We start from the raw sequence: 24157 nt of genomic DNA, 5'->3' as shown, positions 1-24157 counted from the left end.
TCATGCTGAGGGATTCAGCAATGGTAATGTCATTGACTATCAAAGGGAGATGGTTAGATTTGTTCTTGTTAGCAGTGGTCATTGCCTGTCACTTATCAGCCCAAGCCTGAATGTTGTCCAGGATGGCTTCGTTATCTGAGGAGTTACGAATGAAATTGAACTTTACAGTTATCAGCGGACATCCCCACTTCTGAGCTTATGATGGAGGGGAGGTCTTTGATGAAGCAGCTGAAGATGGTTGGGCCTAGGAGATTACTCTGAGGACCCCTTGCAACATGTCCTGGGATGCAATAATTGGCCTCCAACAACCACAATCATCTTCCTTTTATGCATGTTATGACTCCAATCAGCAGAGAGTATTCCCCTGACTTCCACTGACTTCAATTTTAAGATCTTAATACCATAAAAAAGGAGCAGAATAGGCCAATCAGCCCATCAAGCCTTCTCCACCATTCAATAAGATCATGGCTGATCTGATTGTGGCCTTAACTCCAGTTTCCTGCCTGCCCTCCATTACCCTTGGTTCCCTTATCAATCAAAAATCTGTTCACTGGGGCTGCCACATTCGATCAAATGCTGACTTGATGTCAAAGGCAGTCACTCTTACTTCATCTCTGGAATTCAGCTCTATTGTTCATGTTTAAACCAAGGCCGTAATGCGGTCCAGAGCTGAATGAGCCTGCTGAAACCCAAACTGAGTATCAGTGAGCAGGTTGTTAATGAGTAAGTGCCACTTGTTAGCACTGTTGACAACACCATAAATCACTTTTCTGATCACTGAGAGTAAACTGATGGGGCGATAATTGGCCAGATTAGATTTACCCTGCTTTTTGTGTACAAGGCATATCTGGGCAATGTTCCAGGTTGTCAAGGAAATGCCAGTGTTGTAGCTGTACTGGAACAGCTTGACTAAGGGCAGCAGCTAATTTGGAGCACAGGTCTTCAGTACTGTAGTTGAGGTGTTATTAGGGCCCACAGTCTTTGCGGTATCCGGTGCCTTCAGCCGGTTCTTGATTTCACATGAAGCGAATTGAATTGGCTGAAGACTGGCATCTGTGATGCCGGGGACCTCAGGAGGAGGCCAAGGCGCTTCATCCACCTGGCGACCTGGGTGAAGATGGTCGCAAGTGCTTCAGGGTTGTCTTTTGTACTGACATGGTGGGCCCTCCTATCATTCAGGATGGGAATGTTTGTGGAGCTTCCTCCTCAGGTTAGTTGTTTACTTTTCCACCATCATTCACGACTGGATGTGGCAGGACTGCAGAGCTTTGACATTCTATCGGTTATGGGATTGTTTAGTTCTGTCTATAGCATGCTGCTTCCGCTGTTGTGGCTTCACCAGGTTGGCACCTCATTTTTAGGTATACCTGGTACTACTCCTGGCTCCTCATTGAACTAGGGTTAGTCCACTGGCTTGATGGTAATGGTAAGTGGGGGATATGCCGGGCCACAGGGTTACAGATTGTAGTTGAGTACAATTCTGCTGCTGATAGGCCTCATGGATGCACAATTTTGAGCTGCTAGATATGATCTTAACATCACGCATTTAGCATGATGGTAATGCCACACAAAACGATGGAGCGTGTCCTCAGTGAGAAGACAGAAATCGATCTTCACAAGAACTTTGCGGTGGTCACTCCTACCAATACTGCTGTAGACAGATACTTCTACAACAGGTAGATTGATGAGGATGAGTTCAAATAGGATTTTTTCCCTTGTTGGTTCTCTCACTGCTTGCTGTTAGCCCAGTCTGGCAGATATATCCTTCAGGACTTGGCCAGCTTGGTCAGTAGTGGTGCTACTGACATTGAAGTCCCCTACCCAGAATAGTGCCCTTGCTATTTTCAGTGCTTCTTCTAAGTGGTGTTCAACATGAAGGAATATTGATTCATAAGTTGAGGGAGGGCAGTAGGTGGTAAACAGCAGGAGGTTCCTTGTCCTTGTATGACCTGATGCCATGAAACGTCATGGCCTCCAGAGTCAAAGTTGAGGAGTCCCAGGGCCACTCCCTGATGACTGATTTTCTCTGTGTCAGCACCTCTGGTGGGTATGTGGGGACAGACATGGAGAAGTCTTGGACATCGCCTGTAAGGTATGATTCAGTGAGTATGATTATGACAGATTGGCTAGTCTGTGAGACCGCACAAGTCTAAGTAGGGAGAACTTCGCAGGGTTCACTGGTTCCTTTGTTGTTTCCGGTACCTAGGTTGAAGCTGGGTGGTCCAGTTTTATTTTTAGTTAAATTTTCTGTAACGGTTTGATACAATTGAATGACTTGCTAGGACAAATCAGAGGGCAGTTACGAGTCGGCTACATTGCTATGGATCGGGAGTCACATATCGGCCAGATCGGATAAGGATGGCAGATTTCCTTAGATTCTACCCTCCATAAACTTGAGGACATCCTAAACTCTGCTGTCGAGTCCTTACTTGCACCTAGTTGTGTTTACCTATCACCCCTGTGCTTGGTGACCTACATTGGCATTAATGAACTAGATTTTTTTTTTACAACAATCCAGTAGTTTCATGATCACGTTTACAGAGACGAGCTTTTTATTCCAGTTTAATTAATTAATTAATTAAATTTAAATTCCCTCCAGTTGCCATGGTAGGATTTGAACTTGTGTCCCTGGAGCTTTAGTGCAAACCTCTGGATCACTAGTCCAGTAACCTTACCACAATGCCACCATTCCCTTATGCACCTCCATAATGTTGCCTGACTTCGTCCCTGCCTCAGCTCAACTGCTGCTGAAACCATTGTCCAAGCCTTTGCTACCTCTAGTCTTGACTATTTTAACGCACTTCTGGTTGGTCTCCCATATTCTACCCTCCATAAACTTGAGGACATCCAAAACCCTGCTGTCCTGTCCTTACTCACACCAAGTTGTGTTTATCTATCACCCCTGTGCTCGGTGACCTACATTGGCTCCAAATCAAGTGATACCTTGATTTTAAAATTCACACCCTTGTTTTCAAATTCCTCTGTGTCCTCACCCCTCCCTGTCTCTGTAATCTCCACCAGCTCCACAACCCTCCAAGAGATCTGTACTCCTCTAATTTTGGCCTCTTGAGCATCCAGATTTTAACTGTTCTATCATTGGCGGCTGTACCTTCAGCAGCCAAGGCCCTAAGCTCTGGAATTCCTCCCTAAACCTCTCCAGTTCTCCACATCATTGGCCAAACTTTTGGTCATCTGCCATAATATCACTTTATCTGACTCGGTGTCCAGTTTAGCTTTATAATGCTCTTGTGGAGTGCTTTGGGGCATTTTATTATGTTAAAGGTACAATATAAGTACAAGTTGTTGTTGGTCGGTCTGTACCTGACTTAACATTGAATTCACACACTGTAATTTGCATTTCCTCTTCTGTCCTTCCACTGTTAATTTCACCATCCTATGATTTGGTTAAGGGGATACACACTGCTTGTCCTCTATTCAACCTCCTCAGTTGGTCACAACAGAGGTTTAAGTTTCTTTTTTACGAAGATATGCCTTTATCAAATCAGAATTATTTAACTATTTAAGCTGTGATCAACAAGGAGTGTGATAAAAGTATAGTAATTTTCATAATATTTTTCTGGTTTATTGTGAAGTAGGTTTATGGGGGCAAGTATAGTTGGGTCTGTGTATGATTTAATTACATTTTGTAGTCAAGTAGACTGCAAGTTTGAAATCAGCAAAAGGAGCTAGGTGCTATTGAGTAAACATGGATGCTGGCTGAACATGTAAGATGTGAAGCGAATATGTATTTTTAAATACATGAAGGAATATTTGGATTTCAAAGGGATCTTAGTCTGTTTACAACTTGCCAGATAAACAAGGGTAGGGAATGTGTTTATTTTTCCCAAAGGTTACTGACAATATATAGTGGCAACATGAAAGTTTTTTATATTATGAGGAAGATAGTTTCAAAGACATATGGAACAATAGAATTTACATATTAAGAAGAGAGACATATATAAAGGAGAATGAAAGGCTATGCGTCAGAAGATCATGTAAGATCTAACATGAGTGTGTGAAATAGCCTTAATGAAGCCTCCAGCATTTGTGCATAAGTCTGCTATATAACGCTTAGGTTGTGTACATTTAAAATTTTAGTCCCACTCCTTCAATCTTTGAAATTAGCTTCAATAGTTATCTCTATATGAACAGCTAGCTGCTGTGATCCTGTGTGTTTGAGATGTAATCCTTCTGTGCCAGCGAGGTTCATCACAGTGATTTATAAATCCAACACCATTTCACAAGCAGAAGCCAGTCACTTGTGCTGAAAGGTTTTGTGTAAATGCTGCAGGTGTCTGTCTCTTAACACTTAGTACAGTAAACTTTGTGTTATTTGGCACTCTCCCATCCGGAATTCTCTAGTAACCGGAATTTCTGAAAGCTTGGTCTCTTTTAAAAGTCGATCACTTTCAGTGTTCAGGCGATGAATTCTTTAAAAAAAACTAATAATAATAGTGACAATAGATTGTAAATCTGCAAAGTTGATCTTAGGTTGGCATAGTTTTGGCTCTTGTGCTTGAACAAAAATATACTGCACTTTGCATTACAAGACAATGCTGCAATAACCAGCATATTTGATTAACTGGCACAACCCATTCCCTGAGCATGCCGGATAAGTAAGATTTTACTGTTTTATCATTTCAGAGTTGCAGTTTACACCAATTAGTCAAGTTCAATCGGCTTTACAATGACTGAATTTTTCCCTTTCAATTAATCCCTCAATAATAACAATATCTTGTGGATCCAACTAGAGATCAGGCTATTTTGGATCTGGTCATGTGTAATGAGGCAGGTTTAATAAATGATCGCCGAGTCAAAAATCCCCCCAGCAACATTGACCGTCACATGGTAGAATTTAGCATTCAGTTTGAGAATGAGAAATTTGAGTTGGAAACAACTGTACTAAACTTAAATAAGGGTAATTACAAAGGAATGAGGGAAGAGTTGGCTGGAGTGGACTGGGAAATGAGCTTAGCAGAAAGGATGCACAATGGCAGATGTTTAACAAAATAGTTCATGACTCACAACAAAGATATATCCCAGTGAGGCAGAAGGATTCTAGGAATTGGATAAACCAATCAGGGTTAACCAAGGAAGTTAAAGATAGTATCAAATTGAAAGAAAACACATACAACGTGGCAAAGATTAGTGGTAAGACAGAGGATTGGGAAAGTTTTAAAAACCAACAAAAGATGACCAAAAAATAATAAAGATGGAGGAATCATACGATGAGGGTAAACTAGCAAGAAATATAAAAATGAACAGTAAGAGCTTCTTTAAATATATAAAAAGGAAGAGAGAGGCCAAAGTGAACGTAGGCTCCTTAGAGAATGAGGCTGGAGAAATAATAATGGGGAACCAGGAAATGGCAGCGAGTTGAATAAATACTTTGCATCAGTCTTCATGGTAGAAGACACTAATAGCATTCCAAACAGACTAAATAATCAAGGGGCAAAATTGAGGGGAGGAAATAAATACAATAACTATCACTAGAGAAAAAGTACTATGGAAACTAATGGGGCTAAAGACCGATAAGTCCCCTGGACCTGATGGTCGCATCCTAGGATATTAAAGGAAGTAGCTACAAAGATAGTGGATGCACTGGCATAATCTTCCAAGAATTCTTAGATTCTAGAAAAGTCTCAGAGGGTTGGAAAACTGCCAATGTAACGCCCTTATTCAAAAAGGGAGGGAGACAAAAAGCAAGTAATTATACATCCTTCATTGGGAAATTAGAGCCTATTATAAAGAATGTAATAGCAAAGCATTTAGAAATGCATAATATAATTAAGCAGAGTCGGAATGGCTTCATGAAGGGGGAAATCATGCCTGACAAATTTATTAGAAGTCTTTGGGGAGGTAACAAGCAGGATAGATAAAGGGAAACCAGTAGATGTAATATATTTGGACTTCCAAAAGGCGTTTGATAAGATACCACACATAAGGCTACTTAATAAGACAAGAGCACGTGGTGTTGGGGGTAGTATATTAGCATGGATAGAAGATTGGCTAACTAATAGCAGACAGAGAGTTGGGATAAGGAGGGGATTTTCAGGATGGCAACCTATAATTAGTGGAGCGCCACAGGGATCAGTGCTGCAGCCACAATTATTTACAATATATATTAATGACTTGAATGAGGGAAGTGAATGTACTATCACCAAGTTTGTGGATGACACAAAAGTAGGTGAGAAAGCAAGTGGTGAGGATGACACAAAACAGAGGGATATAGACAGGTAAAGTGAGTGGACAAAAACTTGGCAGATGGAATATAATGTGAAGTTATGCACTTAGGCAGGAAGAATAGAGGAACTGAATTTTTTTTAAATATTCGTTGGCATATGGGCCTTGCTGGCCAGGCCAGCATGTATTACCTATCCCTAGTTGTCCTAGTACAGAGGGCATTTAAAAGTCAACCACATTGTTGTGGGTCTGGAGTCATATGTGGGCCAGACCAGGTAAGGGCAGCAGATTTCCTTCCCTGAAGGACATTGGTGAACCAGATGGGGTTTTACAATAATCAACAATGGTTTCATGGTCATCATTTGACTTTTTAATTCCAGATTTTCATTGAATTCAAATTCCACCATCTGCCGTGGTGGGATTCGAACCCAGGTCCCAGAATGTTACCTTGGGCCTCTGGATTATTAGTATAGCGGCGATACCACTTCCCCATTGCCTCCCCATGCTCCATTTATTTTAATGGAGAAAGACTGCAGAAAGCTGCAGCACAGAGGGATTTGGGGGTCCTTGTGCATGAATCACAAAAAGCAGGTAATAGGGAAGGCAGATGGAATGTTGGCCTTTATTTCAAAGGGAAAGGCACGAGTTGGACCACACCTAGAATACTGTGAACAGTTTCGGTCCCCTGAACTAAGGAAAGATATACTGGCATTGGAGGCAGTCCAGAGAAGGTTCACTAGGTTGATCCCAGGTATGGAGGGATTTTCTTATGAGGAGAAGTTGAGTTGGTTGGGCTTGTACTCATTGGAGTTTAGAAGAATGAGAGGCAACCTTATTGAAACGTATAAGATTCTTAGGGGGCTTGACAGGGTGCATGCTGAGAGGTTGTTTGCCCCTGTGGGAGAGTCTAGGACCGGGGGGGGGGTGCATAATCTCAGAGTAACTTAAGACAGAGATGAGGAGGAATTTCTTCTCTCAGAGGGTAGTGAAACTTTGGAATTCTTTACCATAGAGGGCTGTAGAGGCTGAATACTCGTTAAGTATATTCAAGGCTGAGGTAGACAGATTTTTAATCACTAAGAGAATCAAGGGTTATGGGGACAAGGCAGGAAAATGGAGTTAAGGATTATCAGATCAGCCATGATCTCATTGAATGACAGAGCAGACTCGATGGGCCGAATAGCCTACTTCTGCTCCTGTGTCTTATGGTCTTATGCAAACTGAAGTTGGGGAAAAGCCATTTCGATTTCCACTGTCCAGAGTATTGTGTTAACTTGCTGGGTTTGTTTTAAATCTAAAATCTATTTTGGATCGTTGCCTTAAGGGGGTTTAACTGGGGATCAGGTTAATTAGGAATTTTAGGAGTTATTATTTAAGTAATTTGTGGTCTTATGTATGAGCTTAAAATCTTTTACATTTTGTTAATAAATGTTTTAATTTAATTTTTAAAATCCCTAAAGGCCTTGGTGGACTTAATACTTCTGAATTCAGTACATGCATCTCATAATAAATATAAATTGCAAAACCATTGTGATAGTGCGACCAAGTTTCCCTTGTGGATTTGGTCCGTCTGGCCCGCATCATCTGCTGCGTCACAACAGGAGTCAGTCAAACAAGGTGTTCTTGAGTCAAAGAGCGAGCAAATTTATTAACCACTAAATCTGAGAAAAATAATAAAAACGCAACATCAAGCTTTCGGCCCTCATGCAGTCATTTGAGCCCATTTAGACACACACACACACACACACACATACACGTGTATCCGAAATAAGAGGAGTTAGAGTCCAATAAAAAAATGGCAAAAGAATATATAGTTAAATGTCCTTTGATTGTCCTTGAGGCGTAGATTTTAAATATTGCAGCTAATTTAGGTTAGCTAGTTTCTTGGATATGGTCAGATGTAGAAGATGTTGCAATTATCATGAGATCTCAGTTCGCTGGTAGGTTTCTGGTAGAGTTGCCTTCTCGAACCAGGCGACATGCTAATTCCAAAAGAGAGAGAGAGCCCTCAGTTTCCTCCACCGAAGATTTTCCTAACACTACCAGTGTCACTTGCAATCTCGCTCTAGTGGCTGGGCAGCCTTGCCTTAAAATACTTCATCCATTGTGTATTTTCAAGAGGTTTTGGGTGGGTCTGTCTGTGGCAGACGTTGCTTCACTATCCAGTACTTTGCATTTTTAATGTCTCTTCTTTAGACAGTTACGAGTTTCAATTTGTATCTGGATTACAGGAAATGTCTCTCTCTTCATAATCCACTGAGGGTGATTTGTTGGTTTCTTACCTTCAACTTGGAATGTAGCCTTGCATTTTTAAGCAGTTTGCTCTGTCTCAGTTCAAATTGCAAAAGTTTCAGTCAGTTGAAAGTTGAAAAATCGTGTTTTCAAAAATAAAGTGGTATCGCTTTGTAACAATGACATCTCTTGAGTAAATGAGTGCCCAAATTTGGTACTAGGTCGAGACATTCAAATTCATTTCATGTAGAACTCCTGCTTCTGACAGAGAGAGCAGGCCTCCATCGTTCAGCAAGCATCAGAGATGAACTGTGGATGCTTAGTCATTCAGTATATTTAAGGCAGCAATCAATAAATTTTTGATTTCTAAAGGAATCAATGAATATGGGAATCAGATGGAACATGGAGTTGAGGCCGAAGAGCAGCCATGATCTTTGTGCAAGGTGGAGCAGGCGCGAGGGACTGGATGGTCTACTTCTGCTCCTATTTCTTATCTTATGGTCTTTAATTTATTGTGTCACCCAGTCATCTTGAAAATCTGTTTTTTTTAAGTATAAAGTATCAGTCCACAGTGTATAACATCTAGCCCTTGGCACAGATTAACAATTTACAATTCATCAGGGAAATTTGCAGTTGATTTGTGCTGTTGTCTTGTATGCAGTTATCTAATATAGTTTATATCAGGAAAAACACCACAGGTTGACAAAATATTGTACATTCAAGTCAAGGAAATACATGCAAAATCGTGGAGGTGCAGCAAATTTAGTTTGGATGGATGAGCTGTGTTAGGTCAAATGGCATTTGCCATCTGTGCCTTTTTTGAGATTTTGAAAATATAAACAAAGATAAAGGGAAGTAATAATGTCAGGGTCATTACCGTGACTCAAAATGATGTATCCCCAGATGTGTAATGCATTTCATTGAACAAAAAGAACTCTATGCATAGTTCCTTTTCAGCATCTACATATGGAGCATATATGCTGAGCAAAGAGTGCATCAACTTCAGGACTCTGCTGTCTTATGAGGCTCGTTATACACCAAATACCTGGCAAATGATGTGAATGAATTGTTTTTAAAAATCATAATTGATTTGAAAATGGCCTTTCCAGTTGTCCATTTTGAACTGCTCAGGAATTGTCCTTTATAAAGGTAGTTAGCAATTTAAAAATTAATTTGGTGACACAGTCTGTTTAATGGGTGTTCTTGTGTGTGGAAGGTGATCCCCATCCACCACTACTCTTCTCCGTCTGGCTGAACTTGTTCTCACACTGAACAATTTCTCCTTAAACTCCTCTCACTTCCTCCAAATAAAAGGTGTGGCTATGGGTACCCGCATGGGCCCCAGCTATGCCTGTCTCTTTATGGGGTATGTGGAACATTCCTTGTTCCTGTCCTACTCCGGCCCCCTCCCACAACTCTTTCTCCGGTACATCAATGGTTACTTCGGGTGCTGCTTCATGCTCTCGTCTGGACCTGGAAAAATGTATTAATTTTGCTTCCAATTTCCACCCCTCCATCATTTTCACATGGTCCATCTCTGACACTTCCCTTCCCTTCCTTGACCTCTCTGTCTCAATTTCTGGTGATAGACTGTCCACCAATATCCATTACAAGCCTACCGACTCCCACAGCTACCTTGACTACGGCTCCTCTCACCCTGCTTCCTGTAAGGACTCCATCCCATTCTCTCAGTTCCTTTGCCTCCGTCGCATCTGTTCTGATGATGCCACTTTCAAAATCAGTTCCTCTGACATGTCTTCCTTCTTCCTTAACCGAGATTTTCCACCCACGGTGGTTGACAGGGCCCTCCACCGTGTCCGGCCCATCTCCTGCGCATCCGCCCTCACACCTTCTTCTCCCTCCCAGAGACATGATAGGGTCCCCTTTTCCTCACTTATCACCCCACCAGCCTCTGCATTCAAAGGATCATCCTCTGCCATTTCCGCCAACTCCAGCATGATGTCATCACCAAACACATCTTCCCTTCACCCCCCCCGGCGGCATTCCGTAGGGATTGTTCCCTCCGTGACACCCTGATCCATTCCTCCATCACCCCCTACACCTCAACCCCCTCCCACGGCACCTTCCCATGCAACCGCAGAAGATGCAACACCTGCCCCTTCACTTCCCCTTTCCTAACTGTCCAAGGGCCCAAACACTCATTTCAAGTGAAGCAGCATTTCACTTGCACTTCCCTCAACTTAGTCTACTGCATTCGTTGCTCCCAATGCGGTTTCCTCTACATTGGAGAGACCAAATGCAGACTGGGTGACTGCTTTGCAGAACACCTTCGGTCTGTCCGCAAGCATTACCCAGACCTCCCTGTCGCTTGCCATTTCAACACTCCACCTTGCTCTCATGCCCACATGTCCGTCCTTGGCTTGCTGCATTGTTCCAGTGAAGCTCAACACAAACTGGAGGAACAGAACCTCATCTTCCGACTAGGCCCATTACAGCCTTCCGGACTGAATATTGAGTTCAACAATTTTAGATCATGAACTCTCTCCTCCATCCCCACCCCCTTTCTGATTTTCCCCCTCCTTTTTGTTTTTTCCAATAATTTATATAGATTTTTCTCTTCCTACCTATTTCTATTATTTTTAAATGTATTTCCATCCATTGTTTTATCTCTACCTTTTAGCCTTTTTCGATTCCTTCACCCCACCCCACCCCCACTAGGGCTATCTGTACATTGCTCGTCCTGCTTTCTACCCTTAATTAGCACATTCCTTTAGATAATATCACCACCTTCAACACCTCTTTATCCTTTTGTCTGTGACATCTTTTTGTTATCTCCACCTATCACTGGCCCTCTATCCAGCTCTACTTGTCCCACCCCCCCCCCCCCTTAAACCAGCTTATATTTCACCCCTTTTCTATTTTTCCTTAGATCTGTTGAAGAGTCATGTGGACTCGAAACGTTAACTGTGCTCCTCTCCACAGATGCTGCCAGACCTGCTGAATTTTTCCAGGTGTTTTTGTTTTGGATTTCCAGCATCTGCAGTTTTTTGCTTTTATCTTACCTTTTCTGTTTTGCCAATGTTTCTACATGTCATTTTCTCACTGTATTGTGTGTCTAGTTCCTTTCCCACATTTAGGAAGTTGGGATCTAGTGTCATGAACTATGGGTGTTGCTATGTTAAGTATTTTTTCTAGTTTGCTCAGTATGATCATTTTCATAGTTATTAGATATTTGGAACCATAGTTATTTGTGTGTTCCAGAGTAATTGTATCTTTGTTCATGATGGAAAATGTGCATTTTTGTGATTTGTTTTGATTTCATATGTCATATGTGATGTAATATTTGTAGTTGTTTCAGTTAGCGTCTCCTGTACCAGCTCAAGCTAATACATATGAAATAAAACTTAAAACAAAAAAGGGAATTTTTCAGCTTTATATAAAAGGGGGTGAAATTGGTCCTCAGCAATAACACAAATTGACCTGATAGTGAATTGTCAATGCATTTTGCAATTTGCTCGATTTTCTTTTATATTTTACACTAATGCCAGTAAACCAGTTTCACCCCCAAATATTGCACTTTATTTGGTTGTTAGATTTGATAGTGCCCTCCAACTCTAACCTTCATTTCTACTTAATAGTCCTCAAACATGTGGCCCCTATTTTATAGCCCCGTTCCTACCTATCCAACTGTATCTACAGCAGTACTTCATTTTTATGTCCTGCCTCATCACGTCCTGAATTCCTCATAGATCTATCCTTGGCCCGTCCATTCTTGCATCCAGATTTTGTCCCTCAGTAATATCATCCACAGGTCAGTCAGTTTGCTTATGTATGCTGATGACATCTAATTCAACTTCTTCAGTATATCCCTTGGCCTTAATGATCAGACGGTCTGTCTGGCATCATTAAAGAGTCACAACTTTTTTCCACTGAAAAGCAGGGGGACCAATGGGAAGGATGTTATGTTTCAGTTGGAATGAGTCTTGGTCAGACCCCATCTGGAGTACTGCATTCCATTTTGGGCACTGGACCTCAAAGGATTTATTGGCTTTGGAGGGGAAACAATACAGATATATTAGAAAGATTCCAGAGCTTAAAGGATTAAATGATGAACTCAGGTTACATAAACTTGGTCTATATTCCCTGGAGTTTAGATTATTGAGGGATGATCTAATTAGTGTGTTTAAAATTATAACAGCATACAGGGAAGTTATTTCCCATAATGGGGGAATCCAATGCAAGGAGGCACAATTTTAAAATTGCAGCTAGGCAATTTTCAAGTGAAATCAAGAGGCACTTTTTCATGCAAAACGTAGAGATAATCTGGAATTCTGTCTGCCAAAAGACTGAGGATATTGGATCAATTGAAATTTTCCAAGACTGAGATCAACTTATTTTGGTCAGATGAAGATATCCAAGGGATATGAATCAAATAGAAGTTGAGATACAGATCAGCTATGATCTAAATGAATGGTGGAACAGATCCAAGGGACTAAGCAGCCAATTCCTGTTCCTGTGCATTTAAGACCAGTGTCATTTGTTATCAGCCCTCACTGTGAACTCTGGTGTCTTACAACAGTCTCCCTAGCCATTCCGTCAATGTGAGCCAGACTATTTTAAATTTTGGTATCCTGTTTGATCTTGAATTGAACTTCAAGCCACACATTCTATCCAGTACTCAGACTGTTAACTTTCGCCTCCACAACATCTTTTGACTCAGCTCCTCTCACTGAAACCCTTATCCATGCTTTGGTCACATTTAGACAATTATTCCAATGTCTTCCATGTTGGCCTCCCAATCCCAGCCTCCAGAAATTCCAACTTATCCAAAATATAGCAGCATGTATCTTACCCTGGACGAATTACCACTCACCAATTACTTCTGCCCTAGCTAACCTACATAAGCACCTTGTCCTCAATATATTAAATTTAAAATTTCTCTTTAAATCCCCTCATGGCATTATTTCACCCTATCAATGAAACCGCTTCTAACCTTTATACCCAATGCTGTAACCTTAGGCCCTCCAATTCTGGTGGTTGAATATCACCCATCCCTGCGTCCCTTTATTTGGTGGAGTGATTGGCCACCTCTGCCCTACTCTCTAGAACTATCTTCCTAAACTCTAATTTTCCATTTCTCTACCTTTTAAAAGACACAATGCTTAAAACCACCTTTTTGACCTAGTTAACTGTCACACTTTCAAATCATTCCTGACATTATTCAACTTTCTTCCCCTATTTATTTCTATTATGAAGCACTTTGAGTTTTTGATGTAAGTTGTTCCTGTTTTTTTATATAATATATATATATATATATATATACACACCTATTAAGATCACCTCTCAGTCACCTGCTTCCAAGGCTGACAGATCCAAGTTTCTCTCATCTCTCCTATCTCAGGCCTCACACTAAGAATCAGCCTCATGGTTGTTTACTGCATTGTCTCTAGCCTTGCAAGTCTCCCTTAAGTAGAACTGGACACAATATTTAAGGTGATGTCTGACCATATTGTGATCATAACTTCTTCTCACTTGCATTCTGTTGTTTTGGCTACGTAGTTCCACCTCTTATTTGCATTATTGATTATTGCTTCTCATTGACTGACCATGTTGAGTGTCAAGTCTACTTGGACCCTTAGATCTCTTTCAATTACACTGTGCCCCATCCAATTTAACTTCCAATGTGCAATATTTTACACTTGTCCACATTACATTTCATTTGCTGTTGTTCTGCCCCACTCACACATTTTATTCAACTCATTTGTATTTTGTGAGTTGCACTCTCAAAATCAGCTGCCCTTCCTGTTTTGTTATCATCTGCAAATTTCAACAATATACATCGAGTTTCTGAATGTAAGTAAGTGATGTAAATTATTAATTGTCATGGTCCAGTACCAACTGCTGGAGTATTTTACTCAGCAGTCCAACTCTCCAGCCTCTCACGTTGTTTCTGTAACTAGCAACTGCTGCTTTTTTTTAGCCAGTCAGCATCAACATGGAGTGGATTAATGCTCGATAATGCTTTTTGGCCAGTGGTAAACAGCAGACGAAAGTCTTAATTCCTGGCTCATACCTCATGAAGAGGTTTAACTTTCCTAGCCATTTGGCAACAAACTTTTTACAACTCTTCAACAACTCTGTCTTATAAATAGGGCATTTTTACAGGGACAGGTGCACAAGCACTGCAGAGCCATTTTGGGAAGCAGTTCAACAATATAATTGCACTCCATTACAAATCAAGTCAAAATATTTAGTTGATGGGAACTAATTCATTCATTCTTCACTAGCATAAGCTAGCAACACACATTGGCCCAAATCTTCAGTTGGCCAGAACGGCCAGAACCTGGACTTAAGTCTGTGTTGCATGTCGGGACCCTGCGGAAGTCCTGACGCATGCACATGTGCTGTAACTGGTCAGGAAGTTTAAACTTCTGATGGGCTGATTTGTGCTGCCTGGGACACTCCATCAATGTATCTGACTCTGAGCTCAGTGTCACAGACTTGGGCCAGACATGCGGGGCTTACCTGGATATTTACCCAGGAAATTGTACGCTGGTTAATGCATGATCTAAAGGACCACAACCAATCACCATCTCCCCCCCCCAATCACCCCTCTGACCTGACCCAACTTGATTACGCCTCCCCAAACCAACCCAACTACCTACACGACCAGACTGCCCACCCAACCCAACTGCCCACTCATTCACCCACCCATTCACTAATCCACACTCATTCGATAGAAGACTTGAGACCTTTAAAAACTTACCTGAATACAGCAGCTACTGCCGTAAAAAGAGGGCATGTCCTCTCCTTGCTTTGACTCTCCTGCTGGACTTAACCCTGGAGAGGCTATGCTGGCCCATTTCTGCTGTAGCTGGGATCAAAGTCCCAGCTGAAAATGGGCAGTTCCATCAGTGGCAATGCTGGACACATTTCTGCTGACCAGAACATAGAGGTCTACAGCACAGGAAAAGGTCCTTCAGCCCATCGAGTCTGTGCCGGTCAAACAAGTACCTAACTATTCTAATCCCATTTTCCGACACTAGGCCCATAGCCTTGTATGCCATGGTATTGCAAGTGCACATCCAAATACTTCTTAAATGTTATGAGGGTTTCTGCCTCTACCACCCTTTCAGGCAGTGAGTTCCAGATTCCCACCACCCTCTGGGTGAAAAAATTCTTCCTCACATTCCCTCTAAACCTCCTGCCCCTTACCTTAAATCTATGCCCCCTGGTTATTGATCCCTCCACCAAGGGGAAAAGTTCCTTCCTGTCTACCCTATCTATGCCCCTCAATTTTATACACCTCAATCATGTCCCCCCTCAATCTCCTCTGCACCAGGGAAAATAACCCCAGTGTATCCAATCTCTCCTCATAACTAAAACTCTCCAGCCCAGGCAACATCCTGGTAAACCTCCTCTGCACTCTCTCTAGTGCAATCACATCCTTCCTATAATGTGGATTCCAGAATTGCACGCAATACTCTAGCTGTGGCCTAACCGGTGTTTTATACAATTCCAGCATAACCTCCCTGCTCTTATATTCTATGCCTCGGCTAATAAAGGCAAGTATCTCATATGCCGTCTTATCTACCTGTCCCGCTGACCTTGGACATGCACACCAAGGTCCCTCTGATCCTTGGTACTTCCCAGGGTCCTACCATTCACCGTGTATTCCCGTGCCTTGTTTGTCCTGCCCCAGTGCATCACCTCACACTTATCCAGATTAAATTACATTTGCCACTGATCAGCCCATCTGACCAGCCCATCTATATCCTCCTGTAATCTAAGGCTATCCTCACTATTTACCACCCTACCAATTTTCATGTCATCTGCGAACTTACTGATCAACCCTCCTACATTCAAGTCTAAATCGTTTGTATATACCACAAACAGCAAGGGACCCAACACCGATTCCTGTGGAACCCCACTGGACACAGGCATCCAGTCACAAAAACACCGCTCAACCATCGCCCTCTGCTTCCTGCCACTCAGCCAATTCTGGATCCAATTTGCCAAATTGCCTTGGATCCCATGGGCTCTTAACTTTATTATCAGTCTCCCATGCGGGACCTTATCAAAAGCCTTGCTGAAGTCCAAGTAGACTACGTCAAATGCATTGCCCTCATCTACACACCTAGTTACCTCCTTGAAAAATTCAATCAAATTGGTCATACATGACCTCCCCTTAAAACCATGCTGACTGTCCTTGATTAAACCGTGCCTCTCCAAGTGTAGATTAATTCTGTCCCTCAGAGTTGCTTCCAATAGTTTCCCCACCCACTGAGGTTAGATTGACTGGCCTGTAGTTCCCTGGTTTATCCTTTCCTCCCTTCTTCAATAATGGTACCTCATTAGCTGTTCTCCAGTCCTCTGGCACCTCTCCTGTGTCCAGGGAGATATTGAAAATTATTGCCAGCACCGCTGCTATCTCCTCCCTTGCCTCACTCAACAGCCTGGGATACATTTCATCCGGGCCTGGACATTTATCTACTTTTAAGCCTGCCAGATCACTTAGAATCTCCTCCCTTTCTATGCTAATTTCTTTAATTATATCACAGTCCTTCTGCCTGATTTCAATGCCCACGTCATCCCTCTCACTTGTAAACACTGACACAAAGTATTCATTTAGAATCCTATCTACATCTTCCGGCTCCACACACAAATTACCACTATGCTCCTTAATGGGCCCTAGTCTTTCACTAGTTATCCTCTTAATCTTAATGTACTTGTAAAATAACTTTGGATTTTCCTTTATTTCACAACATCTAGACCATTGTCTGTCCCTATCACAGAAAGATGTGATAAAATGTGCATGATTGTAAGCAGCGCCTCATCAAAAGAAACCTGACGCATTGACTGATGGTTAATAAAGAGAAGCATAAGTGCTAAAACTTGAATTTGTATGTATGATCATTCCAGACAGGGTTTTGGGAATGACTTTTAAGAGCCTTTACATAACACCCTCTTGTTACATATATAACTGATTTTACATTTACCAGGAGCATGCATCCTGTATATTTGCATATAAAGTATGGTTTTGAAGGAAATTTGTTTTTATATTTTAAATAATAGTAGAGGTTAAGCACTTTGATTGTTTTAATGACATTGGGAAACTATTGTAGACATATAATAATGAGGTGTTAAGGTGGCCCAGTTTAGGTGAACAATTAATAGTTTAATATCTCCAGGGTGCAAATGAGGGCACAGGCTTCAAATTATGCATTAACATGTAAATTATTTAAAATAGAAAAAATAGGTTAATGTCTTGTTATTAAAATTATATGCTAATAGGCAGGTAAACATCAAATATGCGGTATAGAAAATAAATGGATGATTCCTGAATTGTCTGAGACCTGACTTGGAGTATAATAGTGTAGTTATTGTGTTGCTGAAGTAGCAATCTAGAGGCCTGGAATAATATTTCTAAGAATGAGAGTTCAAATCCTATCATAGTTGTCTATGAATTTGAATTCAGTTTTGACAATCTGGGAATCATATGAACATAAGAACTAGGAGCAGGAGTAGGCCACTCAGCCCTTCAAGCCTGCTCCGCCATTCAATAAGATCATGGCTGATCTGATTGTAACCTCCTGCCTGCCCCTGATAACCTTTCACCCTTGTTAATCAAGAATCTATCTAGCTTTGCCTTATAGATATTTAAAGACTCTGCTTCCACAGCCTTTTGAGGAAGAGAGTTCCAAAGACTCTCAATCCTCTGAGAGAAAAAGCTTCTTATCTCTGTCTTAAATGGGTGACCCCTTATTTTTAAACTGTGACCCCTAGTTCTCGATTTTCCTACATGAGGAAACTTCCTCTCCATATCCGCTCTGTCAAGACTCCTCAGGATCTTAAAGGTTTTGATCAGGCCACCTCTTACTCTTCTAAACTCCAGTGGATACAAGCCTAACCTGTCAAACCTTTCCTCATAAGACAACTCCCCCCCACCGCCCCTCATTCCTGGCATTATCTTAGTAAGCCTTCTCTGAACTGTTTCTAATGCCTTTACATCTTCCTTAAATAAGGGGCGGGATTTTTCACACCTGCCCACCACTGCGATCTTCCAGTCCCGCTGCAAGTCAATGGACTTCTGGCTGGTGCGCCGCCTCACCTGCAGTGGGTCCTGCCTGCGACAGGGCCGGAAAATCCTGGCCAAGGAGACCAATACTATACACAGTATTCCGGATGTGGCCTCACCAGTGCCCTATACAACTGAAGCATAACCTCCCTACTTTTGTATTCAATTCCTCTCACAATAAATGATAACATTCTATTAACTTTCCTAATTACCTGCTGTACCTGCATATTAGCCTTTTGTGATTCATGCACTAGGACACCCAGATCCTTCTGAACCTGCAGGTGGTGGTGTTCCCCTGCACTGCTGCCCTTGTCCTTCTAGGACCAATGGTAGAGGTCATGGGTCCAGAAGGTGCCACAGCAGCAGCCCCGATGAGCTGCCGCAACGCGTCCCACACACGGCAGAAGCTGGTACCAATAAAAGCTGCCACCAAGCCGTGATTTTTCAGCCTAATACAACAATGTAATTACTACAATAATGTAATCAGGCTTCCTGAACCTGAGACTTAAGTGTTCTCTGTTTGGCTGTGTGGATTTTTTGATTTATGAACCATTTTAGGGCATTTAAGAGGGCTTGATTACATTTCCATCTTTACAGTCCTGTCAAATTGATTAATTTGCTGCTTCATCAGATTGGTTAAATATGTTTGATAGAATATCCTGATGGCTGAGTGGCTGTCTGCACTGTGTCATATAGCACCAGGAAGGTTAAAAGCTTAATTCTCTGACTGTGCTGTGTTAACTGATATTTGATGGGCCTATAGTGGAGATACTTGTTGTCTCATTGCTCATATGTTGGTTAAGGGAAAAATGAGCCAAGATTATCACTCCAAATCTCTATCCAGTGACCTTAATGGGAAATGCGCACATGTAGATGTCAGATGTGGCTAGTTTTGGGCTGGACCGTGGTGCTACGCTACAATAGCTGCTGACCATCACTGTCTGGTCTGTAAGGGAAGAATGACCACCTGGATGAGATATTGGATACCTGATGTTACCTGTAGATCTGTGATGTAGAGGCAAAATGTGAGGGAAAAGCGAGACTTCAATTTTTAAAAACTCTTATATCTTGAAATCCATGTTTTATAGGTGAATGAAGACACAGTGGAACGTCTAGTTCAAGAATACCCACATATCACATTCAGCACTGTGATGCAAGACTGCAAGCGGACACTAGAACGAGCCTATCAGATGGGGTGGATTCCCAATACATCAACGGCATCATAATGCTATAAAGAATCTTCTGTCATATCACTTTGTGGTTCTTGTAATTCTTAAACACAGTAATGTAAAGAGTGAGTGCAAGAGAAATCACAAAAAGTAGGCTCTGCTGGACTGAACTTATAATCACAAAAGACAGTACTTTTCCACTTTATGTTCCTGTTCTGACAATCTTTTCCCTTTGAAGGTTGAAATCATGGATTTTCAGACATCCATGGAAGGATTTTAAAACAAAATAATTGGGGCCAGATATGGATTCTAGCCCAAAGTAGTTTTATTTTATGAATAATTTGACACCAGCTGTCTTATTTTTGAAGCAGCTGTAATCAAATTTACTGAAATGTATATTCAGAAAGTTTAAAGTGAAAGAGATGTCTCCTCCCCAACCGATTTTCTGCTCATTGCTACCTCCTAAACTCCTAAGAGATGTAATGGGATTTTTCAGGTGTGACAGTAATCTACTAAATTCATCCAGTTATACTCTTGTTCAACAAATCCTCTCTTAGATATTATCTGTTAAGATTACATCTCATTTTATTATAAGCTTGGTTAAAAATCTGAATTCCATTTTATTAAGCTTCATTCATCCTTGAAATAATCAATTACGACTGATGATAAAAACTAGCAACAGCCCTGTTAAGATTTCACTATAGACGGAAGAATCAATGGAGTGTTTTTCCCCTAGATCCAAACTTTAACTGTAGCCAGCATGTACAATAATGACTGACATATTTTATTACTGTTTGTATGTTCTTTTTCTACATACACAGTTGTTAAGAACTAGTTTGTGCAAGACATACTTTTTATAACATGGTCAAAGTAAAATAAAACTAACCTTTGTCAGTTATACAATTGTTATAAATATCATGCCTGAACATTTTATTAATTATTTAGTAGAATAAAGTGTTCTGAAAGGTAATAGTTAAAGTTAATGGAATAACACTGGATTACTCTGTTATTTAATATTTGTCATTAAATGAACTTAGTCTGTGAAAATAACTGTGCACATTGTTGTGTTTCAAATTCAGAAGCCAAGAAGTTCAGTGCTTTGGCCTTCAGTTTCTGACCAAAGTGATCACACTTCAGAATATAGAATAGGTGTACAACTCTTTCTTACTTGCACATGATAATTATGTCCTACCAGCTCCTGAATTACTTACGTTATCATAAGAAAAAGGAGTATGCAGTTTGTGACCCTATGTATATTTTAAAATAAGATGTAAGCCATTTTACAGGAAAACCTAGGAACTTAAAAGGGGATCTGTGTGTTTAAAATATATACAGTTGTTCTGGAATACAAACTGTACAGGCAGCCGGAGAAGCTGCTTTAATGTTCCATGGCTATGCTAAAATTAAGGAGAAAGCACGAAGGAGAAAGAAAAGCCAATTTAAGTGATATTTGGTAAATGCCACCTTTGAGAGCCCATGCAGTAATTGAGCAGGTTAAGATAACTGACAGTAACTGCATAGTGTGAAAACTGGAGGTCTCTGTGGGTCGTATCTCAGATCCTATGTAGAAACGTTAAACAAGTTTGTCAATTTTCCATTAGATTGATTTTTCTCAAGTGTAGAAGAGTTGTCTCATTTTCTCTCTGAGACGCAACCATTTCCCCAATTTTGTATACTGCTGTTTAATTCTGCGTTAGAATGTGTTAAAAAAAATTGGAATTCACAGCTGATGGAGATGATTTAATTTGGGGAATGCACATAAGTGTTTTCATTGTTTCTGTGAAAGGGGCTTTAACCCTTCAATAACGCTTTGACTAGGTAGGATATACAACAACCAACATTACACATCTTTAGATCAATCACCAAAGACTGCTGATTAAAGGGAAGCAATACTTACTATTCAAAGTATTTCCCTGCACTCTTCCTATCTGAATAGAAATGATAGTTATAAAATTATCTGGTACTTGCACTAGAGATTTGTTGCTTGTAGGGAATCTCATCATCGTGGATCTCCTCATTTCCTTACTGCACCAATACTTTCAATTGTATGGAGCAACCTTTTGCATCTTGGAGTCCTTACCCATTTCAGTGGAGTCACGCGGGAACGTTTAGGTTAAGCTGAGCCCAGAAAACCCTCTCTTTACATAGAATTATATAGAACAAACAGCACAGAAACAGGCCATTCAGTCCACCTAGTGTTGATATTTATACTCCACACAAGTATCCTCATATTCTATCACCATATCGTTCTATTCCCTTTTGTCTCATGTATTATTCTAGTTTCTTTTTGAAAGCATCTAAACTATTTGGTTCAACCACATCCTGTGGTACATCCGCAACATTTTCTGAGTAAGGAAATGTCTCCTTAATTCCCTGTTATTAGTAACTAGCTTTTATTTATGCCCCTAGTTTTGCATTCTCCCACAAGTAGAAAAACACGCTCTCCACATCTACCCTTATCCAATCTATTTATTATTTTTAAATTCTCTTACCAGGACACCATTAAGCGTTCTCTTTTCTAAAAAAAAGCCCCAACCTATTCAGTCTTTCCAGATAGATGTAATCTCACCATTACAGTACCATCCATTTTTGATTGAGTGCACAGCAGTACTCAGCCAGCTGTGTTTTACCTTGGGGCTGGCTGTCCGACTGGCTCCGGTCAAAATGAAATGCTGAATCCAATTGAAGTGAATGGAGCACATTGGGTGCAAGTGACTCTCTCCTGTAAATAACCAGAGCAGCTCAAGAGAAAAGATGACAATAAATGACAAATGTCTCTATCAGGCAGTGAATTTGATGGTATTGCAATGCAGGTGCCATATTGTTTTTATAGCTGTATTATTTTCAAATTGAGATGTGAAAGTCCTTTCAACAGAAGGTACCCTGCAGATATTTTTCCTGTCTAGAGTTTTGAATGTTCCATGATTTCATACATTTGTCTAATTGTGATAAGTTAAAACAGTTTTGGCACTGTATCATGAAGTTTTATACATAATCTCAAAACCTTACATTTTAATGATACTAAAAAATGTGTACCCTCACTGAACAAAACATGTGAAAAGCCCACCTTTTCAACATTAAAAATTGAATTTTTTTCAGAAAATGTAGACTCTAAATAAAAGCTCAGTCATCTTGTCTGAACTCTTGTACCTGGTTTTATTGATAAAAAGCATCCTCTGTTCCTTTGATTGTGTTTTGTGTTTTTTTTCTTCTCCTCCTCCTGATTTTTTACATCAGTTGGCACTGCAGGATAAGCACAATGGTTATGTCTTGCATAAATATATGCAAGCTGATAACGAAGCCAGCTCTAATCTGCAAATTGTGCACACAATTTCCAAGTAATTCAATAAAACTTATATGTTACTTGTGTGGCAAATTGATGCTGACTAGAATGAGTATACCCATAATTTTCATTCCCATAAGTTGATTTTAACAAAGCCTCAAGCAAATTTTGAGATTAGAAGGATTTCCCATCCAATTAGTGGGTATCTGGACTAGATTCTCAAATGATGAAGTGTTATTAATACTTTTTTTTTAAAAAAAGAGCTGTGTAAGTATCCGGTTAGGAATGAGATTGTGAGTTATAATGATGAGTACTGACAGAGATGATTAATGGGACATGATAGTCCTGTTCTGCTGAAACAATGGAATGTCATGGCAACTGGACAAGGATAAATAATATCGGGTTTATTGTCAAATACTCTGAGGTTTCATTTCATTTCCCTTTTGGGGGGAGGCAGGGAGAAACTTTACAGAACTTTTGTTCAGGCGGGTTTGGTATGATCTTTAATAGAGCAAGTTGTCCATGATTTGGGGAAGGAATGCTTGATGGGCTGACTGGCCTTTCTCAATTCGTGCTTTCTTTGATTCTCAACAAATATTGAATTTCCAAGTGATTTGGGGCATTTTCCTGTCCATAGAAGTTTTTTCCTCCAGTGTGTAAATTTGATTCATTTTACCAGGGAGCTATTCAATGAAAATAAACTATAAACTGTCTCTTGTAAAATCACAGTGATATAAGGTGAGAATATAAAATGTTGGAAATTACTTACCTATTTGTTACGTAAAGATTGTCCAATAAATACCATTTCAAAAAACATTTCTACCAGGACATTGTTGCAATTTTGTGTTCACGTATTTATTTCATTACATAAACCAACTGCTCAAGGGTCTATAAATAATCACTGTTGGGTCTGTGTTGCTGACTATTAAACTTATTGGGGGTAATTTAATGTGTCTCCCATTGGGGCAGATCTTAAATTTGGACACCTTCTGTCCTCAATCTTCTGACTACAAATGCATGCCCAATTTTCCAAATTTCACTCTCAGCAAATAGGTCTCAAAGCTGCCCTCTTTATTTCTTCATCAGCCTCAGTACTTTCAAATCTACAACCTGTACTGCCTAGGACAAAGGTAGCAAATATGTGGGAACATCACTCCCTGCATGTTCCTCTCCAATTAAACACCATTCTGACTTGGAAATATATCACCAATTCTTCATTGTCACTGGTTCCATATTCTGGAGCTCCCTCCC

The 24157-nt window shown here is 40.6% G+C and overlaps 1 protein-coding gene across 3 annotated transcripts in view; it reads left to right on the top strand.

Moving 5' to 3' along the window:
- Positions 1 to 22808, top strand: part of fbxl17 (F-box and leucine-rich repeat protein 17) — an 832496-nt gene extending 809688 nt beyond the window's left edge. For all 3 annotated transcript variants that reach the window (XM_078566059.1, XM_078566053.1, XM_078566056.1), the window contains one exon: positions 19543 to 22808. In XM_078566059.1, coding sequence (XP_078422185.1) covers positions 19543 to 19680 — 138 coding nt within the window. In that variant the 3' untranslated portion in view covers positions 19681 to 22808. The remainder of the gene's footprint in view (positions 1 to 19542) is intronic.
- The last annotated feature ends 1349 nt before the right edge of the window (positions 22809 to 24157 follow it).

Source organism: Cetorhinus maximus, chromosome 2 (genome assembly GCF_964194155.1).
Source record: "Cetorhinus maximus chromosome 2, sCetMax3.hap1.1, whole genome shotgun sequence".
Taxonomy (NCBI): Eukaryota; Metazoa; Chordata; class Chondrichthyes; order Lamniformes; family Cetorhinidae; genus Cetorhinus; species Cetorhinus maximus.
Note: the sequence above shows the minus strand (reverse complement) of the source record. Positions and strands in the feature narration are given on the sequence as shown.